Source organism: Phoenix dactylifera, chromosome 12 (genome assembly GCF_051530095.1).
Source record: "Phoenix dactylifera cultivar Ajwa chromosome 12, Ajwa_hap1_PhDact_Kaust_v1.1, whole genome shotgun sequence".
Classification (NCBI taxonomy): domain Eukaryota; kingdom Viridiplantae; phylum Streptophyta; class Magnoliopsida; order Arecales; family Arecaceae; genus Phoenix; species Phoenix dactylifera.
The window spans coordinates 21905479-21924471 of NC_143201.1; the positions used below are offsets into that span (position 1 = coordinate 21905479).

The 18993-nt window shown below is 41.7% G+C and overlaps 5 protein-coding genes across 6 annotated transcripts; 3 read left to right on the forward strand and 2 right to left on the reverse strand.

Moving 5' to 3' along the window:
* The first annotated feature begins 1638 nt into the window (after nucleotides 1–1638).
* On the forward strand, nucleotides 1639–5172 carry LOC148700485 (LEAF RUST 10 DISEASE-RESISTANCE LOCUS RECEPTOR-LIKE PROTEIN KINASE-like 1.1). Its single transcript, XM_088709081.2, has 4 exons — nucleotides 1639–2478; nucleotides 2740–2772; nucleotides 3297–3566; nucleotides 3781–5172. Exons 1-4 carry the CDS (start codon nucleotides 1692–1694, stop codon nucleotides 4713–4715), a joined length of 2025 nt encoding a protein of 674 aa, XP_088565207.1. The 5' UTR covers nucleotides 1639–1691; the 3' UTR covers nucleotides 4716–5172.
* A 1058-nt stretch (nucleotides 5173–6230) lies between these two features.
* On the reverse strand, nucleotides 6231–6962 carry LOC103701876 (16.9 kDa class I heat shock protein 2-like). The gene has a single exon (XM_008784095.6). The coding sequence runs from the start codon at nucleotides 6872–6874 to the stop codon at nucleotides 6404–6406; it is 471 nt and encodes a 156-aa protein (XP_008782317.3). The 5' UTR covers nucleotides 6875–6962; the 3' UTR covers nucleotides 6231–6403.
* A 1888-nt stretch (nucleotides 6963–8850) lies between these two features.
* On the forward strand, nucleotides 8851–9651 carry LOC103701877 (putative calcium-binding protein CML18). Its single transcript, XM_008784096.6, has one exon. The coding sequence runs from the start codon at nucleotides 8943–8945 to the stop codon at nucleotides 9477–9479; it is 537 nt and encodes a 178-aa protein (XP_008782318.4). The 5' UTR covers nucleotides 8851–8942; the 3' UTR covers nucleotides 9480–9651.
* Nucleotides 9652–12379: 2728 nt separating this feature from the next.
* Nucleotides 12380–13212, forward strand: LOC103701878 (18.1 kDa class I heat shock protein-like). Its single transcript, XM_008784097.5, has one exon. The coding sequence runs from the start codon at nucleotides 12527–12529 to the stop codon at nucleotides 12995–12997; it is 471 nt and encodes a 156-aa protein (XP_008782319.2). The 5' UTR covers nucleotides 12380–12526; the 3' UTR covers nucleotides 12998–13212.
* A 1820-nt stretch (nucleotides 13213–15032) lies between these two features.
* LOC103701879 (uncharacterized) lies at nucleotides 15033–17360 on the reverse strand. Of its 2 annotated transcripts, none has more exons than XM_088709082.2 (5): nucleotides 17187–17360; nucleotides 17003–17106; nucleotides 16793–16918; nucleotides 16387–16709; nucleotides 15033–15607 (listed from the first exon to the last, which is right to left on the reverse strand). In XM_088709082.2, exons 1-5 carry the CDS (start codon nucleotides 17305–17307, stop codon nucleotides 15469–15471), a joined length of 813 nt encoding a protein of 270 aa, XP_088565208.2. In that variant the 5' UTR covers nucleotides 17308–17360; the 3' UTR covers nucleotides 15033–15468. The 2 variants fall into 2 exon arrangements, with proteins under 2 accessions (XP_088565208.2, XP_008782320.4); XM_008784098.6 differs by having other exon boundaries at nucleotides 16387–16670; nucleotides 17187–17357.
* Nucleotides 17361–18993: the final 1633 nt, after the last annotated feature.

The window sequence follows — 18993 nt, forward strand, 5'->3', positions numbered from 1 at the left end:
GGAGCGCAACCAGCACCAACCAAGACAACTCAGGCGGAACCCCGTTCACACCGTCGTGTCAATCGTTCTCGGTTTGGACCACCAGCAACAATATCCATGCGTTCCTTGTATTGTTGTGTACTGCTGTCCTTCTCTATTGACGCGAAGGATTTTGTTATTTTCCAAAGTCTTCAGTTGACTAGAAACCTGCAGCGTTTCCGTTTATCTTTCCTTATCAAACTTGAAGAATATTCTTTAAAAGCAGAGCCGAAATTTCCAGGAAGCTCCGAAGCTCGCCTTTTCGTTTTAAACCCGACTCCCCAAGCAAGAAAAAATGTTCACGGTTTACATCAGCCTTCCATGCCGCTTTTCTCCGACTACATGGAAGTCTCTTGCCCTCCCAACGGGGTCGGGTTGTATCTTTCGCGAGAAAGATGGATTCACCTTCTTTCTTGCGATTTCACCGTTGGATCGCCCAACGCACAGCTATCAAAGCACCAAAACTCTGCAATGCATCCGCCTGCACACATTGGAACGCGACTTCTTTGGCGCGAAAGATGCGACCCCGTCAACCTCCCAATATGTTTCCACATGGCCCTGGGGCCCGACCACTTGGTTTTCCACGCGTCTTAGTCAGTCCAAGTCGACAATTGGTCTTGCGAGGAGAATATAAACTGGTTAGACTTCTAGTCTTTGTTGGGTAGGGGTGCAAATGGATCGGATCGGGTCGAGTTCTAGGTGATCTCGATCCAACCTGATTTTTTGTTCGGGTTCCAATTTTGGACCCGGACCCGTCCTGGTTGAAGATCGGGTCGGGTCGGGTCCGGGTCTGAGTCGGGTCGGGGCCGGATCCGATCGGATCCAATTGTGCTTTTGAGAAAAAAATTTGGGCAAATCTAATTTGGTCATATCATAATTATGAGGTGCTGGGTGGCCGATGACCTGAAAGACTTGCAATTGAGCTCCGGTCTGAACAGATGACCCATGACTTACTAACTAAGTCGGTCTACAAGCCAAATTTCATATCACACTATTTTTTATCTATATGACTGATTGGACGGAACTCGGTGTCTCCCAGCTCCCCTCTCACGAGGACAAAAAAAATCCCAGACCTTCTTCCAAAATCCAATTCCATTACAGAAAACTGGCTCATGACCCATATTCAGCTGCAGTGTTCCCACACTTTCTCCCTTCAAAAGTTAAAAGAAACAAAAACCAAAAAACAGAAGGAAAAAAAAAAAAAAGCAGCTACCGAGACACCAGAGGTATCAACAGTGTAATAGATCGAGAGAGAATCCTGACGGGCCGACGTTCCTTTGGATTCTGTGAACCTATGCTTGTTGCTAACTTGCTATCCTCCCACGCTGACCAACAGTACCACAACCCACGCCAAAAAAAAAAAACAAAAAGAAAAAGAAAAGACACTCTTTTGCTTTCCTCTCTCTCTTTGGATCCATTCGGGTCGGATCAGATCCGTTTGGTAAACCCAGATCCGACCCAAAAAATGATTTGGATTCAATTTTAGGACCCGATCCGGATCCACGGGTCCTAAAATTCGGATCGGATCGGATCTATACGGGTCGGATCGGGTTGGATCGGGTCATGGGGCGACCCGACCCATTTGCAGCCTTATTGTTGGGTAAATATAGAGCTTAAACTGGGGTGGGGGTTGCTGGTGCGGTGTGGTGCAAGGCTCGTAGCGTTAATTTCTTATGGCTCTTTCCTTTTCCTGCCTTATCGTCCCCTTCTTCATCTTCTTCGTTTTCCCCAATCTTTCTTGCCCATGCCCATGGAGTCCACCATGCGGTAGTTCTCCTCCTATTGAAGTAAGACCTCCTTTCTACACAAACAGCTCTCCTCCTGAATGCAGTGGGCTTCATAGGAGTTCTCCTCCTATTGAAGTAAGACCTCCTTTCTACACAAACAGCTCTCCTCCTGAATGCAGTGGGCTTCATAGGATCTCCTGCGAGGACTCCAGAACATTAATCGTCCAATTTTATGGGCAAGAGCTCTCGTATATCGTGAAGGACATCGACTACTTCCATCACTCAATCATAATTGAAGTCCCAGGGTTCGGCAACCACTTGCAGATACCAGATTGCATTTTCCTTTATAAATTTGATCCTCCTATTGCCCTATCCCAGACTCCATTCCTTCCCCAGTCTGTAAGCCAGAACCAGTCCCTCTTCGACTGCAATCCGAATGGTTATGATATTAGTACCGACATCTTCCTCGAACTCTACAATCTTAGTCTTTGCAAAGGATGCCAGCTCTATTTTTCCAACAAATTAAAGGATAAAGGATTGGGTCCGGATGAGTGTTGGGCCGTTCCAAGCCCATCGTTTGGATGGAAGTTATTATTCAATTACAAAGGCGACCTTTCTCTACAGTCTGCCAGTTCCAACTGGAATCTATTGCTGCACATTGACTTGGATTCGGGTTGCTTCAAGCATAATTGCACAGGAAATTCCATGTGTCCTGGCGACGACGAATGCCAAGGTAGATTTCTGGAGCCTTCTATTTGCCAAATTTCATGATATTTTTAAGCATCTACAGCATCGTGCCTCATGTGATGGTTGGTAGCAACTTGCTTCTACCAATCAATTTATTTTAAGAAGTTTTAGTTAGAAGTTCAAGGTTATAAATCAGTGGCAATTATGTAGGAACCTGTAGGTTTTGCTAATCTGTTTCGGTGAAACTTGTTAAATTATTTTAGTTCTGTACTGACCTCTGGCTGGGGTGCTTTATTTGATGCTGCAGAAAAAAGCCATACGAAGTGGAAGATTTTAGCAGGTAATGAACATGTTACTCCAACGCAGCTAATCCCTTCAAATGATTGCAGTTTTCCACACATCACGGGATATCATTTGTTTGGTAAAACGATATTTGGAATGTCTAAAGTTAAAGTTTCGGCAGCCGTATCTTGGGATTTTACAAAACTTTACTCTACCATCAGTTCTTCTGAAACATAAGCCAATGTACCAAAGCCTCCAAATTTATTATATTTTTTTCTAAAAAATGTCTATAAATTGTTTATAACGATCGTAATGCCATAAAAATCCTCCTGTGTTCAACTCGGTGTAAACAATTTATTCTAAATGTTTAAACTACAATTTTTTTCTCATAGTCAAAAATTTGTGAAGCAAAGGAGATACCATCATACCAATCTGCTTAACTGCGTTGCATCATCCTACTTATGGAAGACAGGAAATATAAACTTAAGTGATTTTTCTTTGAGCAAAAATTTTCTTCTAATCAACGTTTCTCCTTTTATTTTCATTTACTGATCATGTAGATATTATTATTATCATGAGCAGGAGTTGGTGCAGGCGTGGGTGGCTTCGTTGCTGTAGGCTTGCTCTGCCTTTTAATATTGTACGAGCACAGGAAGAGGAAGCAGCATTCGACCTCTTCAATCCTGCTCGGCCCAACTCCCTCTTCGGAGCCATCCTCCTACAGAGACCCTGAATTGAGCAGCTTACAATACCAGACCCCCATCTTCTCATACGAGGAGCTTGAGGAGGCCACTAATGGCTTCAGTGCCTCCAGAGAACTTGGTGCTGGTGGCTTCGGTACTGTTTACCAAGGTACATATTACATTGTTCTCAATAAAATCTGAGCGGCAATTTCCTGTTTCCGCATGCTTTCTGGCGTTGCTAACTAAGACTAATATGGCTGGCCTTGTTTGCTATTCGAACTAATGGATTTCCCCCCTGCCTCCTACCTTCGGTCCATATATTGCATAAAATGTATCCATTAATTAGCTCTATCAGCACAAACTGATGCTTTGCCTTTCTACAGGAAAGCTCCGAGATGGGCGTGTAGTCGCAGTCAAGCGACTGTATAAGCACAACTGGAATCGTGTCGAGCAGTTCATGAATGAGGTTGAAATCCTCTCACACCTTCGCCACCAGAACCTTGTCTCCCTCTACGGCTGCACCTCGCGCCACAGCCGTGAACTCCTACTTGTGTATGAGTACGTGCCCAACGGCACTGTCGCGGATCACCTCCATGGCCCCCGTGCGCACAACCGAGCCCTTACATGGCCCGTCCGGATGAGCATTGCCATTGAAACAGCTGATGCACTCGCCTACCTCCATGCTGTCGAACCACAAATCATACACCGGGATGTGAAGACCAGCAACATCTTGCTTGACCGCGGCTTCCATGTGAAAGTTGCTGATTTTGGGTTGTCACGACTCTTCCCACTCGACGCCACCCATGTGTCCACCGCTCCTCAGGGCAGCCCTGGTTATGTCGATCCTTTCTACTACGAGTGCTACCAGCTCACCGACAGGAGTGATGTGTATAGCTTCGGGGTGGTACTAGCAGAGCTTATTTCATCTAAACCGGCTGTCGACACCAATAGGACCCCTGGTGAGATCAATTTGGCCAACATGGCAATTAGTATGATCCAGAATTGCCACCTGGAGCAGCTGGTGGATCCAAGTCTCGGATATCAGTCGGATTGGGAGATGAAGACTATGATCACCCTGGTGGCTGAGCTAGCATTCAGGTGCTTGCAATTAGACACGGAGATGAGACCATCCATTAAGGAGGTTCTGGATGTGTTGAGAGACATAGAGAGTGGAGAGTACAAGCCCAAGAAAGTGGTGGAGGCTGATGTTCCAGTGAGGGAAGAAGCCACCTTACTGAGAAATAATCTACCTTTTTCACCGGATTCTGTTACGGGGAGATGGGAAAGCAGTTCGACGACACCTCACACTAGTGATTGAGGTACCACTCTTCTCCCCGGATACTTGGATTCGCTTCATATTGTACCACTGTATTGATTACTATAGAGAGAACGGGAGAGGTTCTATCCATACGTTTAATAATCGACGAGATTGTACATAGGATATATAGTTTCTTATGCACATTTCAAGGGATAGCATGTCATGGATTAGGTAGTTAGTTTCTTTGTTCTTTATATTCCAGTATATTTTGTGATTTCTTATATATATTGCGGATCAATTGATTGCTTCTATCTATTGAAAAATATAGAAGAAGTAAAATACTCGGATTTTCTTAAAAAAATCAAGTTCTATCTAGTGTATTCTACAAAAAATCTTATCAACCTTCTTCAGTTGGAAGCATATATGCTCAAAAAAACTGCTAGATCTTCATCTCAAACTTTAAAATAATCTCGCAATATTGGCGCTGCACATTGAGAGATATTGATTTATCTTATTTAGAAAAAAACTGACTCACATCAAGATACAGAGCTCATATAGTTGCATATTAAAAATTGAAGATATAGAGATCCTTCAAGTCATTTATGAGATTGTTGAGTATGTTAAATAGTTTAACGGGTCAACTTACATGCTACCATCTTTTATAATAATAATAAAAAATATTGCTCTTTTGTATTTTTTTAACAAATATTTTGTAAATAGTTTCTATGAACTCTTTGTTCTAATAAAAGCTGGATGGCTTTACCTCCCCCTTCATTAATATATATATGTGTGTGTGTAAAGATAGAGATATATAGATAAGCCTGTTTGGCTAGGATTGAAGCGCCATGTGAAGGGAGTGAGAACATAGAGGTCAGTTCCCTGCTCCCAACAACTGAACTATCCCACTGGATTATGCGAGAAGCTCCCAAACAGGCCCTGAATAAGCAATAACATCACTATTGGGAAGAATTACATGAAGAATTTTCATCCTGTGGAATATGCAGTTGCCTTCGGCTTCAATCCCACTAGAAATTAACAGAAAAAACAAAGGATTTGTCTCGTTACAGTCTTGGGATCATCAGTTCATCACACCACAAACTCCAGAGCACAACCACATCGTTTATTAGGTTTGATTATATTCTTCCCTCGAAAAATAAGGTTTATTTATTGACAGTTGGCTGTCACCTCACACAGCAATAGTTTTTTTGGTGCATCAGAAAAGTAAGCTTTTGGGAACAAATAAATCTCTTGCTTATTTTGATCTCCTCCACAATATAAACCCAATATGCTTTCCAATATTTTTTTTTCCGGTCAGCATGGTCCATAATTATCCGCATTTTGACGGAGAGATCTCCTTGTTCTTTTTTTTGGGTAATAGGAGAGATCTCTTGTAAGACTCAGTTTGGATGTCCAGCTAGCATGCACTTCCGTTTTGAGCATGACCACGGATTACGTACGTTATATGATGGAAAACAGAGGAAACAGAGAAGCGTCGAACTGCCCCTTTAAAAATCTTATCCACCCTGACGCACCTCGGTCTAGCCATTGATGAAAGAAAATAAGAAGACAAAAATGTGACTTAATCTGGAAATACAATATTTATTTCATTGGAAAAAGGTAAACAGCTCCACCAGATTCACACGAAGTTCGAAACACGGCAAGACAGGCACATACATACGAACACCGGAACAAACATACGTTAAGGATCACCTTTCTGTAATAGACCTTAGGCTGGTACTGGTACGAATTCAGCTGGAGATCTCAATGGCTTTCACCTCTGGCTTCTTGACTTCCTCTTTGGGCACGGTCACAGTTAGCACCCCGTTCTCCATGGATGCCTTCACCTGATCCACCTTGGTGTTCTCCGGCAGCCGGAAGCGCCGGAGGAATTTGCCGCTGCTCCTCTCGACACGGTGCCACTTGTCGTTCTTCTCCTCTTTCTCCCGGCTGCGCTCGCCGCTGATCTGGAGGACCCTGCCCTCCTCCACCTCCACCTTCACCTCCTCTTTCTTCACTCCCGGGAGGTCGGCCTTGAAGACATGGGCCTCCGGAGTCTCCTTCCAGTCGATGCGGGTGTTGGCGAAAGCGGAGGTCTCGCTCGCGAAAGTGGGGCGGGACTCGGTAAGCGAGCGGAAGGCGTCGAAGGGGAAGCCCTGGAAAGGATCCCAGACGTCGAGGGAGAAGGGGTCGAAGATGTTGCTCCGCCTGACGATCGACATTTTGCTTGGATGACGGTGGGAAATTAGCTGGAGAGTTTGAAAGCTTTCGTGATGGAATTGCTCCTCGTTGCCGTGGTCGGAATCCGACCTCCATTATTTATAGATTCAGAATCGACAGGCCTCGAAGTGTCTAGAGTCCGCATCCGTCTCCTTTTCTTCCCTATGGCGAGAGCGTCGATAGCTCTGGAATCCTCGCACGAAACCAACAGCTTTCCAGAAGCCTCTTTCTCACTGGTTCAGTCCAGGCCCATGGGCCTGGAGATGGGTTCTCCCGAAAGGGATCCAACTCCGAACACGTCCTCCCCATATTTTTTTTTTGAGTTTTTATTTTTTTATTTTTTATTTTATTTTCTGGGTTCCGAAGAAAAATCCTTTTTATAAACATGCAACACTGATGGGTCAGCTAGATTATTTTTAGTTTTAAAACTCTAACGCCTGATATCCAAGTGTTTCTGGTGGACCATGGATCCTCCAAGGTCTTGGTTTCTCCTAATCCAGATGAAGCAATAAATAAAAATCCAACGATACAACATCGAAAAAGAGATTCGGATGACTTTGCCGATCGATTTTTCTTTTGGGGAGAAAAACTTTGCTGATAGAATTAATACCGCATTAATGAAACATTTTAGGATTATTGTGAATTGACATTGTCCAAAAAAGTTTGAGTATCATATATGTTGGATGTACACTAAATGTTTGGTGTCAGTACATATCGATGAACAAAAAATCAAGTTGCTTGGAGATAATCCATCAACGATTTGATCGCTGCTCTGCTTTGATTTCAGATGGTTTACCATTGTGCTTCGAGATTAAATAGCATCCCTGAATGATCAAGATGACATGTGGATTATCAAACATATATCAATGTGGGGAACTTTTCTTCTTTGTAGAAAGGTCATAGAAATTCACTCAACACTGAATCTTAAGTCCCTCGATACATTCTACATAGATATGCAGCATGAATTAAGATATGCCAACATGCCAACTTGCAGACATATATATTATACTATTTAAGTTGATAGATGATTCTTAAGTAAGGGATTAATATCTGAACATGGATGGTAAAAGGAGATAGATGAAGTCATTCTAGCATAAGTATTCATTAGATATCACTCTAATGATAAATCCTTCTTTCACCCTGATCCAATTGTATGAGTGTCGTGATTAAAATACCAAAATGCAATTGCATAATAAAGGTTGGAAAAAAAAAAAGCTTACTAACCATGCCATACTATTTTGTGGTCTTGAAGCTCCTTTCATGGCACCCTTATATATAACATTTTTAGAAAACTAAATCATAAGTAGTTATCATTCTTTGAGGAGAGATAAGCATCTACTAGTTGAAACTAAAAGTACATCTACTTGAGTGGGACCACAACCAACCTAACTTGCAATACATGTGACCAAGAAATAGTGCAGAATAAATTACAAATTTTTTTTAAGATTTACATTTATTACCATTGCACTCAATAGTTTATAAAATCTACACTTATACCAAGTTAAATTAAATGCATAGATGAAACCATTTATCTCATATAAAAGTTGAAATTATTCTTAGATAGGGAGGAGGATGTATATATTTTTTTTATGTCCTTAGATGGTTATTATGTCACTTAAGGTTAGGTTATTTTTAAATTTTTTTTTTGGCATTTGAATACTATTTAAAATTAATGATTTGACGAATGTTTATTAAGTTATTGATTCAAAGATAAATATAAATTTCAAGAAAGTAAGTATAGATTTTTATAAACTATTAGATAATTTACCTCTAATCTCATAAAAGCTTTTTTAGGTTTACTTAATAGTATACTATAATCTAGTTTTAATCTAATGTAGCAATAAGTTTTCATCTCAGCCGAGATGTTGGCTGAGATATCGGTAATATTTTGAGCTATATTTTAATCAGTAATTATCCGATCTCCACCGCATCGAGAAAGCGAGGTCAATATAATCTTGTCCGTTAGCCCGCTACCATGAAAGAAAAGGACAATGGGAAACCGATGTAAGGCCTACTAGCGATAGACATCAAGCAAAAGCTTTCGCCACGAAATAGAATAGAAATCTCCTCATGGCGGAACCCCAGGAGTCGGAGAAAACCTCGAAAATCGTCTCCACGAACGACGTCGAGCGGGTCTTCGCGCGCTACGACGCCAACGGCGACGGCAAGATCTCGCCGTCGGAGCTCGCCGACGTGCTGCGCGCCCTCGGATCCGAGGTCTCCGACGAGGAGCTGAAAGCCATGATGGCGGAGCTGGACTCCGACGGCGACGGCTTCGTAACTCTGAAGGAGTTCGCGGCGTTCCACCGCGGGCTGGGCGGCGCCACGGGAGGCGGCGACGGAAGGGAGGGAGAGCTGAAGGACGCGTTCGCGATGTACGATCTGGACCGGGACGGGCTGATCTCGGAAAAGGAGCTCCATCTGGTGCTGAAAAGATTGGGGGAGAAGTGCTCCGTCCAGGATTGCTCCAGGATGATCCGGTCCGTCGATTCGGACGGCGATGGAAGCGTGAACTTCGACGAGTTCAAGATGATGATGGCCAACGACGGGGAGAGGAAGGGCTCTGAAGTCGATACATCTCCGTTGCCGTCGCCGTCCTCCGGTTGATGTGGGATGTCGTAGTTCTAATTTCTTTCACAAGGGTTAAATTTCTCATGTCATTTTGAGACGTCTCTGTGGTTTATAGCTTTGCTCTAAAATAACTGCCTTCACCATGTGTATTTTGGGGTGCCCCTAAGATTTGACTGATTAGTTACATGAATGAATGTTTGTTTCAATACCTTCCCTTTGTAGAGAAGGTGAGCTGATACTCGATAGCTTGGTAACGTTTTCTTTTTATTGAACCAGTCTTCAGAGTTTTTTTTTCTTGTTTTTAATGAGGATTAGAGTTGCGCCATCCTAAATTCGCCCCACAGAGGCTTCCATATCCACCCACTCAACATATTCAAAAATTGATAATAAAGAAAAATAGAAGTACTGCTGTCATAAAATATTCATGCCATATAGATACTTTTGTCAATATTGCGATACTTGCGCAAATAAAAAATTTAGTTATAAAAATTAAGTATATTTCACAATTTTATGAAACAATTTGCAACAATGGTATACTCTAATAGACAATAGAAGAGCGCAAGCAATCCCATCTTTGAACTAAGCCACAATCATATTTAGAACCCCTAATAGGGTATCGGTATTATTTCATTTTCAGCTCAGTATTTGTAACATGTGATAAGCATCAATATTGTTATATTTTCAGCCCTTGGTGGGGTATCAAGATTGTCACATTTTTAAAATTTGATGTGTCATTGATAAGTTCAATCTTCCAACTTATGGTGAAACAACAATAATATATGGCTAGTCAAAAAAGCTTCTAAGTAGAGAGCAAAGGTTCAGTTTGTTGAAATTTTAATTAAAAAAATATTATTTTTTGTCTCCTAAATTTTAGTTATTTTATTCTTTTAATGGTTTAAAATATTTATTTTTTTTAAACGTCTCTTTCAAAGAAAGCGGTGACTCTTAAAGAAATAATTTTTTAAAGATAAAATATTTTAAAAATATTGTGTACCTTTAGAACCGCGGAACCAAATAACAATCAGGTTCTGTCATGCCTGCAGCAGAGTGTACAGGCGATGGTCCCTCCTTTCTATCAATGGCAAGTGGGATTGGATCAAAAACCCTGGGAAAAAAAAGGGTCCTGCCCAACTATAAACGAATTGAGAGCAAGTAAATCGCGATTTCATAAATTTTAGAATAATGCTAGGGTCTAGGGAGACGCCCATGGGGACAGGGGTTGTCTTGTCACGACGACAAGTGGATTGGTGTCGCCAGCAGCAATAAATACGATAGTTGAATATTATTTAGCCAAGCCAACATTAGACGTTGCAATAATTTTTTTGCGCACCCGCAAACACTGCAAACCTTCGCGATGATGGGTTCCCACAACAGTGTATTAACTGGGATTTTGCTTGTATCCCATCGCCATCATTTTTTCTTTGAATTCAATGGCAAGGAGGGCCCTTAGAATTTCGACACCTCGATTTTTGAAGTAAAATTGTGGGCGGCTTGGATAGGCTAAAGTGGTGGGCAGCTTGGCTTACATTATGCACCATAGGTGCTCCAGACTCCTGTAATTCTATTAGAAAATAATTCGGCTACTGTAATCAACTGGATCCGAGAGGAACTGAGTAGTGATAGAGAGATTCAACTCCTGCTCGAAAATATTTAGATGATAGTGAGAGAGGAAATGACATTTCAGGCTATATGCATTCCGTGAGGTCAATGAGACGGCGAACTGGATAGTTGTATATATAGCGAGCCACTCAGAAGGTACTCTGTGGGCTTGGGAAGAAAGAGTTGTCCAGGGCACTTGGAACCTATTATCTGCCAATTCTATTGGGTTTGAGTATATCGGTACTTGTGATGTATGAAATAAAAAAAAAAAAAAAGAAAAAAAAAAACACGGCATGGTTCTCAGGCAAAAGGGAATTTGTCGAGGCGACCCATTTTCCCCGTATCTTTTTATAGCGTTGTCCTCACGTTTTAGCCTCATTGCCTAATCAGAAGAAAGAACAGCATTTGACTGGTTTCAATTTGAAAGATGACGGCAGAGTAACTTCTGACCTTCGTCCTCATGCTAAGTATATTTTACAGGTACCGTTTGCTGGTCTTCAGGCATGGCCGGTAAGACCCTCGGTTGCAGTTTCCAGTGAGGGGGTCTCCTCTTGGTGGAGACTTCTTTACTACTGCCGGCAAGATTAGAGATGCCCACCCTCCGTCGTAGCCTGCAAACCTTCTTATTTTAATGTTGATGCTCGTATTCGTCATAGCTATATCTCTGACTTTCTTGTTGGCGGTGCATGGGATTATCAGAAGCTGCTGCGGATTTTTGGCGAACGGTTGTCAAAAATTATTGTGCAGATTTCTATTTTCAGATTGGGGATAAATGATCTTTGGGTTTGAATGCCTAATACGCATGGGGAAGGTTCTCTTAGGTCAGCATATTCATTCTTTTCGAATAAGGCTGTGACTCCATGGCTCTACAGCGAGACGTAATTTACCATTAAAATATTCAAAAAAGTTCAGAATGTGACGAAGTTACCGTGACCTCGGTCTGTACACCGTCCCCACCTGATTTCAATCGGAGTTTCTCCCACCCTGGTACTGTAAAATAAAGAAAAATCATAATTTTCCTCTCTTCTTTTATGAATGAGATGAATCGTCGCAAGCTGTTAGAAGTTTCTCGAGAGCAGCTAATAAACTGGACCGGGCACTAATGGAAGGCCCATATAACCAGTGCATGGCCCTTATAAATCTTACGGGCCTGGAACCATCTCCGGGCCGAGAGACCCGAGGCCTGACTTCCTCATCAAGTAGAGGGGTCTGGAACTCTCTGGCGGTCTCCATCCCTTGCGCCAGTGCGGTCCCACAGGCATCGATATTCTCTCACCAGGAAAGAAGATCGACATCTGGAAACTTCAAGACCTCTCCCTCTCCTCGGCTATAAATTGTTCGACCCCTAGTCCCGAACCCATCATCGAGAAGCACTTCCAATCGCCTCCGTGCTATACGCTAAGAGAGTTCCTCGAGCGAAGTTTTCCAACTTTTCAGGTTCCCAACGCATCTTTCCTACTCGCCAATCATCAGAACCTAGAAGAATGTCGATCGTCAGGCGGAGCAACATCTTCGACCCCTTCTCCCTCGACGTCTGGGATCCTTTCCAGGGCTTCCCCTTCGACGCCTTCCGCTCGCTTACCGAGTCCCGCCCCACTTTCGCGAGCGAGACCTCCGCTTTCGCCAACACCCGCATCGACTGGAAGGAGACTCCGGAGGCCCATGTCTTCAAGGCCGACCTCCCGGGATTGAAGAAAGAGGAGGTGAAGGTGGAGGTGGAGGAGGGCAGGGTCCTCCAGATCAGCGGCGAGCGCAGCCGGGAGAAAGAGGAGAAAAACGACAAGTGGCACCGTGTCGAGAGGAGCAGCGGCAAATTCCTCCGGCGCTTCCGGCTGCCGGAGAACACCAAGGTGGATCAGGTGAAGGCATCCATGGAGAACGGGGTGCTAACTGTGACCGTGCCTAAAGAGGAAGTCAAGAAGCCAGAGGTGAAGGCCATTGAGATCTCCAGCTGAGTTTTGAAGTAGTTTTTACCAATCAGAAAGCGCAAGCCTTGTCGTGTACTTTTCATAAGAGACGTAAAAATGTCAATGGTGTGATCTGCTACTACTGCTCACCGTACGTATATACGGTGCTAAATTGTGCTCGCTAATGTAATGGTGTATTTATGTAATCGCTGTATCTCTAAGTATATAAAATGTACTTGGCTTTTGCTACAGTACTCTTAAAAGTTTTTTCCGTCCTTTTACTTCTGCATATACCTGGCTGTCCGATTTTCGTGTGGATGGTTTTGATTTATCGTTGCTATGTATATCCACATCTCTTTTGAGAACAAAAGATATACGGATATCTTATCCACTTTATGAGACACCGCTATGTCGTGGATGCTATCTCTTCCCTATGTTTCTTCAACGTTCCAAGTCTCAGACATTTTTATTAAAGCAATAGCATGGAGACAGCATAACTTTCTTCTTAGCAAATTAATGCTTATGGATTCGCATGAATTTGAGAGGGCATGTTTTCGACATTCTCGTATGTATATAGACTTAAATAGTTACATTGTTATTTGTAAGGGGAATATTGTTGAGTATTTGTACCCCTAAAATTCTGGATGTCCCTGAAGGATCTGGCCCAAGAGAAAAGGATAAAATTCCAAACTTGGGCCATGCTAGGGCCCAGTATGACTAGGCCAATTTTTGCTTGTGTCGCGACTAAATAAAGATCAGTAGCAGTGATGGCTTACATGATTTACAAAAAATATATTTCTTGCAAATCAATTTTCTTTTCTTCCAAGGGGATAAAGTTGATGCATGAGCTTGCGAGTAGGGCTAGCGACAAGCTAGTGGCCACAACCATCTTATATACATAGGGAGGAGGCTTCAAGTTCAAACACTGAGGGGTGTATTTACAAGTATTTATGGGGATGGTTATTTTCTCAATTATATGTAGTAGTTGGTAACAGGTCCAAAAAAATATGATTACAAGTTGAGTCATCTAAAACTAGTGTAAATGTTCATTTAGGGGCTGTTTGGATGCATGAATAGGTTCTATATGCATAACCATTCCATACTAACAAAAATTTAGGATATTTGAGATACCTAGAAGCACAATGTGAATAGCCCATGGCAATTTGCTGACACCCACCATTCCCAAAAGCTAAGATGATTTAACTTATTCCTAAAATTCAGGGATAAATGGTTTCGCAATCTCATCCAGTTGTTGAAAATGTAGAGGACCATTATTTTAAAACCCAGATCATTAATCAAATTGGAAACGGAACTGGGTCATAGGCTACTGGTTGTACCTATCTATGAGTCATACAAGCAGCAGACAAAGCAAGAGCCCACTGATTGAACTTGTTAGCATTCAAAACATTGAAAGGCATATATTCGTCAAGTATTCTTGGAGTACTTCTACTTGTATAACGTATCGGATAGTGTTTTTTTATTTGAGAGCTCCCATTCTCCGAGTTTCCTCGAGATCAATTTCGATTGATGCGTGCTAGATGACGGAAGGAGGAAAGGTGTGGGCTTTGTTATCAAAGGCCCGAATTCTAGGATGGTTGTAACTAGTGGTTGCCAGATCTTCAACATCTCGATGATGGGGGTTGAGCTGAGGGCGGCGTGGGCCGAACTGGGCTATGCTCGGTGTGTGTTGCGGGCTAGAGTAGTACTGCTTGAGGTTGATTCGGCTACGGTTATTAGTTAGATCTAAGAAGGCATCGATGGTATGGGTGGATGCCCTTGTTTCGAGACATCCAGAACATTATCTATGGCAATGTGGCCTTCCAGGCCAAGCACGTCTACAGAGAGGCCAATGGAGTTGCAGGCTGGTTAGCCTCATACGTGGCCAACCACTTCGGAGATACCCTTTGGCTCGGGAAGGGCTCCAGAATTTATTGTCTTTTGACCTTTTTGGATGTATCCGTATTAGAATTGTATGAATCATCCGTTTTAGCATAAACAAAAAAAATATTCTTGGAGAGGTAATTTTCCGCCATTTCTATAAAATGCTTTCTGCAAATCAGAAATTCTCTCCACAGAAAAAACATTCTAATGAGGAAAAAAATTCTTTTCGTAAACCATATGAGTCCTAAGAGTCATCTATCATTGAGATAGATCATATAGCAGCTAAGCAAGGCAGTAGTGGCATAGGATTTTGTGGCGTAGAAGTTGCAACAAACCTTCTCATGCTTACACATGGCAAATGTTTGGCGACCCCCAAATTTTGCTAATCTTCTGAAGCAAATCCACTAAGAATTTTTAGAAACGGTTCACCCTAGTTTCCATTAGAATCCTTGGTGCGCCCACGGAACCCAATGAGGTGCAATCCTAGGAGGCCAGCCAGCTAGAGGACAGTCCACCTTATTTGAAGGTGAAATCGCCGGCCAACTTCCACTCCTCTGACCTCCGGCCTTCCCTTATAGAAGTCTTTTATGCATACAAATTTAACCACTTGTTTTTTTTTTTTCTTTCATGGAGTGTCTCTACACTTCCAAAGCCTGTTTCACACCTAATTCCTGCATGATTGTCTCCAAAACGTACTTGATTTGATGTGGCAACCGACATCTCACGGCGAACCTTTTCAGACCATCCACGACAGTGTTCTCATCACCACCAAATATTCTGCAAACCAATGCGAAATAAAAGAAATATAAGTAAGATGTGCTTCAGGGGTTGAAGAACATATCTTATTCTAAACATTTCAAAACTTCGAATCGTCAATGAATAAAAGGAGTATATTTTTTGGTTATTCAAGTATGACATTTGTCCCCATGTCATTGTCACTTATCTGTGAAACTTATCTTTTAGGCCTCTCCAGCTAAGCTTGTTTGGGATTCTATCCTTATGACTTCACCAAAGTCCCCTGTGGCTGCATACGACTATTAGGATCCCCCATTATTGGTTTTTAACTTGACTTCATCTCTCTATTCTAATTAATAGAGAGATGAAGGATCATAGAAAGTGCTCCATCTAAAACATGTTTAACTATTAAACATTACAAAAAGCTTATTTACCCCCTACTATGTATTTCTTAAGGAATCACATGTAATGAACTGTCTTCTATTATTCAATCAGAAAAGAAAAAAAAAACTATCTTCTATTAAATCTACCATGTACTACCTTTGTAGCAATCCATACTGGCGAAAACTAGTATTAACTAATAACTACAAAGATATAGTAATTCTTTTAGCATTTGCATTATACTCATGAACTGACTACTTTCCACTTTCTTGTTCTTTATCTTCAATGTTCTACCTTTATCCCGAAAAAACAAAAAGAAAAATCAAGATCCAACTTTAGAATAAAACGACCAAGATGATACCATACGGCTGGAGTGCAACAATCAGCTGCATGCTTTCACTGCAAGGATTAGAAAGAATGATCAGAACCGTGAAACATACCCATTTAGCTTGCAAGCAAGGTGGGAGCCAGCGAACTGCTCGGCGCTGCGGAGGTTGAGGCACTCACAGAGGCGGAGATGGCAGCTCTGCAAGTAGTACTTCTGATGGTGGCTCTCCGCAAGATAGAAGCCAGAGTTGGTGCTGGACTGGCAAGGCAATATTTTGGTGACTATCCTCCTGTTCAGCTGCATCTGCTGCTTAACCTTCGATTCTTGCGCTTGCTTCTTCTCCTCCTCATTCCCGTAAAAGATTGCTGATTGGTAGTGTGTGTTAACTCCAAAGTTCTGACAAGAAAAACAGCTATTTTTCATGCACCATCGATCCTAAGCGAACGCAAGATAATTTGTAGAACAAGTTAACATGGTCATGATCTGATTGTTCTGAAAAAAAAAGGTGGTATATATACCAGATATTCCTTGTTTGTTGGATCATGGCTTGCCCAGAAGACCTTGCACAGAGATTTGTACGAAGTATTCCTCGTGTCGTACGTCAACTTAACAGCCTCGGTGTGTCCTGTGGTTCCTTCTGATACCTGTAAAACTTCTCCAGATCCTAATTCATGACCATCTTTCTTTCCAATGATTAGGATTCTAAGAAGTTAAAGAAAAACAACGACCTCTTTGTAACTAGGCTTCACACGGATTCCTCCATAGTAGCCCACAGCCGTCCTTACGACACCATCAACACGACCAAACGCAGCCTCAAGTTCCCAGAAGCTACCTATGATCATCATATATCTTAATGAAAACTAAGATCGATAGGAGGAAAAACGATAAGAAGACAAAAAACAGAAACTTCACCTGCAGCAAATATGGCCTCTTTAAGGAACTCCGGTGGTGGAAGATCATTCGATGTCATCTCCTGCTGGAAGGAAAAATCATCATGCATTTGGGCACTAGATTTGGGAAGAAGTTTATACATCCTAAAGGGTTTAAAAGGATGCTAACAAGTAGAGAAATGAAGCTTTTGAGCCCAGAAAAGACTCTGATGCTATATATATAATAGGCCCGAAGGTTTGATAGCATGAACAGGGAGAGTCTGGTCCTTGGTCTTTCCAAAACCACAGCCTGAGCTAAAATTTCGGGACCCACGCGCTCAATTGGTAGGAAAATTTGGAAACAGCATGTGGATTCCATTCCATTTCATCTATGGTGCTGGAAGTTGAGTCACCTGTTCAGACTGTGATAAGCGTCCACACTCCACACTGGGGCAAAAGAAAGGGGGAAATTGGGCCCATATCCACAAGTACGTACGTGAGAATGCTTGACTTTGGCTTCATGAGCTGTCCCTTGTTTGGCATCACCGAAGGCTAGAACCGTTCCGTTGCTAAAAAACAAAATGATACCAAATCAATTGAGAGTACCAACAATGAAAACACGACGACATATAAGTCCTCAGCCTGGTTAGGTCTTTCTATATTTGATTTTCTAGAAATGAAAGGTGATTTTTCTATCTTCATTTGATTGACACCTGAGGGGTAAGTTGAATGGACTTTGCTACGTTTGCCCAACAATCTCCCTGGAATGGATTATGGATGAGTTCATTGGAGCATGACATGTAGCTTTAGGGGTGGCAATCGGACTAGATTGGATTAGATGCAAGTCGGATAAAAAAATTATCAACTCAAACTCGATCTGTTTATTAAATAAATCAAAATTTTAAATCTAAATCCAACCTGTTTATTAAATGGGTAACCCAAAGTTAAGTCATGTTAAACGAGCTAAACATGTTAGACGGGCTTTAAATGGGTTAAATGAATTTAAGTAGGTTAAGCACCTTAAGCAGGTCGAGTTAAATGGGTCCAAAATAGGTTAAGCAGATTTCAAATAGGTTAAACAAATTTAATGGGTCATATTATAATCCGACCTAATTATTAAACTGATCAAAATGGGTTAAATGAGTCAGAAGTTTAAACTTGAACCCAATCCATTTAATAAACAGATTTAGACGGATTAAACCATTTACGACCCAAACCTGTTTATGCTAAACTCAAACCTGTTTAAAGTGGGTTGTTCATGGGTTGGGTCATAAATTGCCATACCCACGTAGCTTACTTTTTCACATTATTTCTTTCAAATGAATAATGGTAGCCCCATCATTTGTTTAAAATGAAAAAGGTATATCAATCTTATGGATTCCATGGCCTATGGTAATCCTTATTTTGCTAATACACTACGATGGAGCATGGTATATAAAAAAAATTCAGGGATCTAAACAGATTTGAGATGAATGAGAGAATTCAAGACTCCCTGGTTGGTTAAAAATGCAATTGCAATATATGGGGCAAAAGTTTAAATAATATCTATTAATTAGTCTTTGCCGAGCAATAACCGTATCTTCTTCATTTGGTTAAATTAGTATTTTAAATTCAATTTTTCATATTATCCCAAGAAAGAATATATTATTGCACTAGCAATGATAAAAATCACATAATGTACTATTTTCCATTGGAATGTCTAATGAATGATGGTCATTATAACAACCAACTTTCTATTTCAAAAGTTCAATTAAGAGTTGGGCTCAAGAAGGCCCATTATTTATGCATAGCAACATTGTTGAAACTCTGAATGGGGGCCCATTGTCTATGCATAGTAATATTATTGAAAC

Excerpts from the sequence above, each read along its gene's own strand:
- LOC148700485 (XM_088709081.2), top strand. The coding sequence starts at position 1,692 with ATGGCTCTTTCCTTTTCCTGCCTTATCGTCCCCTTCTTCATCTTCTTC. Across the intron at positions 2,773-3,296 it reads GAAGTGGAAGATTTTAGCAG|GAGTTGGTGCAGGCGTGGGT; the intron begins GTAATGAACATG and ends TATCATGAGCAG. Across the intron at positions 3,567-3,780 it reads CTTCGGTACTGTTTACCAAG|GAAAGCTCCGAGATGGGCGT; the intron begins GTACATATTACA and ends GCCTTTCTACAG.
- LOC103701876 (XM_008784095.6), bottom strand. The coding sequence starts at position 6,874 with ATGTCGATCGTCAGGCGGAGCAACATCTTCGACCCCTTCTCCCTCGAC.
- LOC103701877 (XM_008784096.6), top strand. The coding sequence starts at position 8,943 with ATGGCGGAACCCCAGGAGTCGGAGAAAACCTCGAAAATCGTCTCCACG.
- LOC103701878 (XM_008784097.5), top strand. The coding sequence starts at position 12,527 with ATGTCGATCGTCAGGCGGAGCAACATCTTCGACCCCTTCTCCCTCGAC.
- LOC103701879 (XM_088709082.2), bottom strand. The coding sequence starts at position 17,307 with ATGTATAAACTTCTTCCCAAATCTAGTGCCCAAATGCATGATGATTTT. Across the intron at positions 17,107-17,186 it reads AGAGGCCATATTTGCTGCAG|GTAGCTTCTGGGAACTTGAG; the intron begins GTGAAGTTTCTG and ends TGATGATCATAG. Across the intron at positions 15,608-16,386 it reads CTTGCTTGCAAGCTAAATGG|AATATTTGGTGGTGATGAGA; the intron begins GTATGTTTCACG and ends ATTGGTTTGCAG.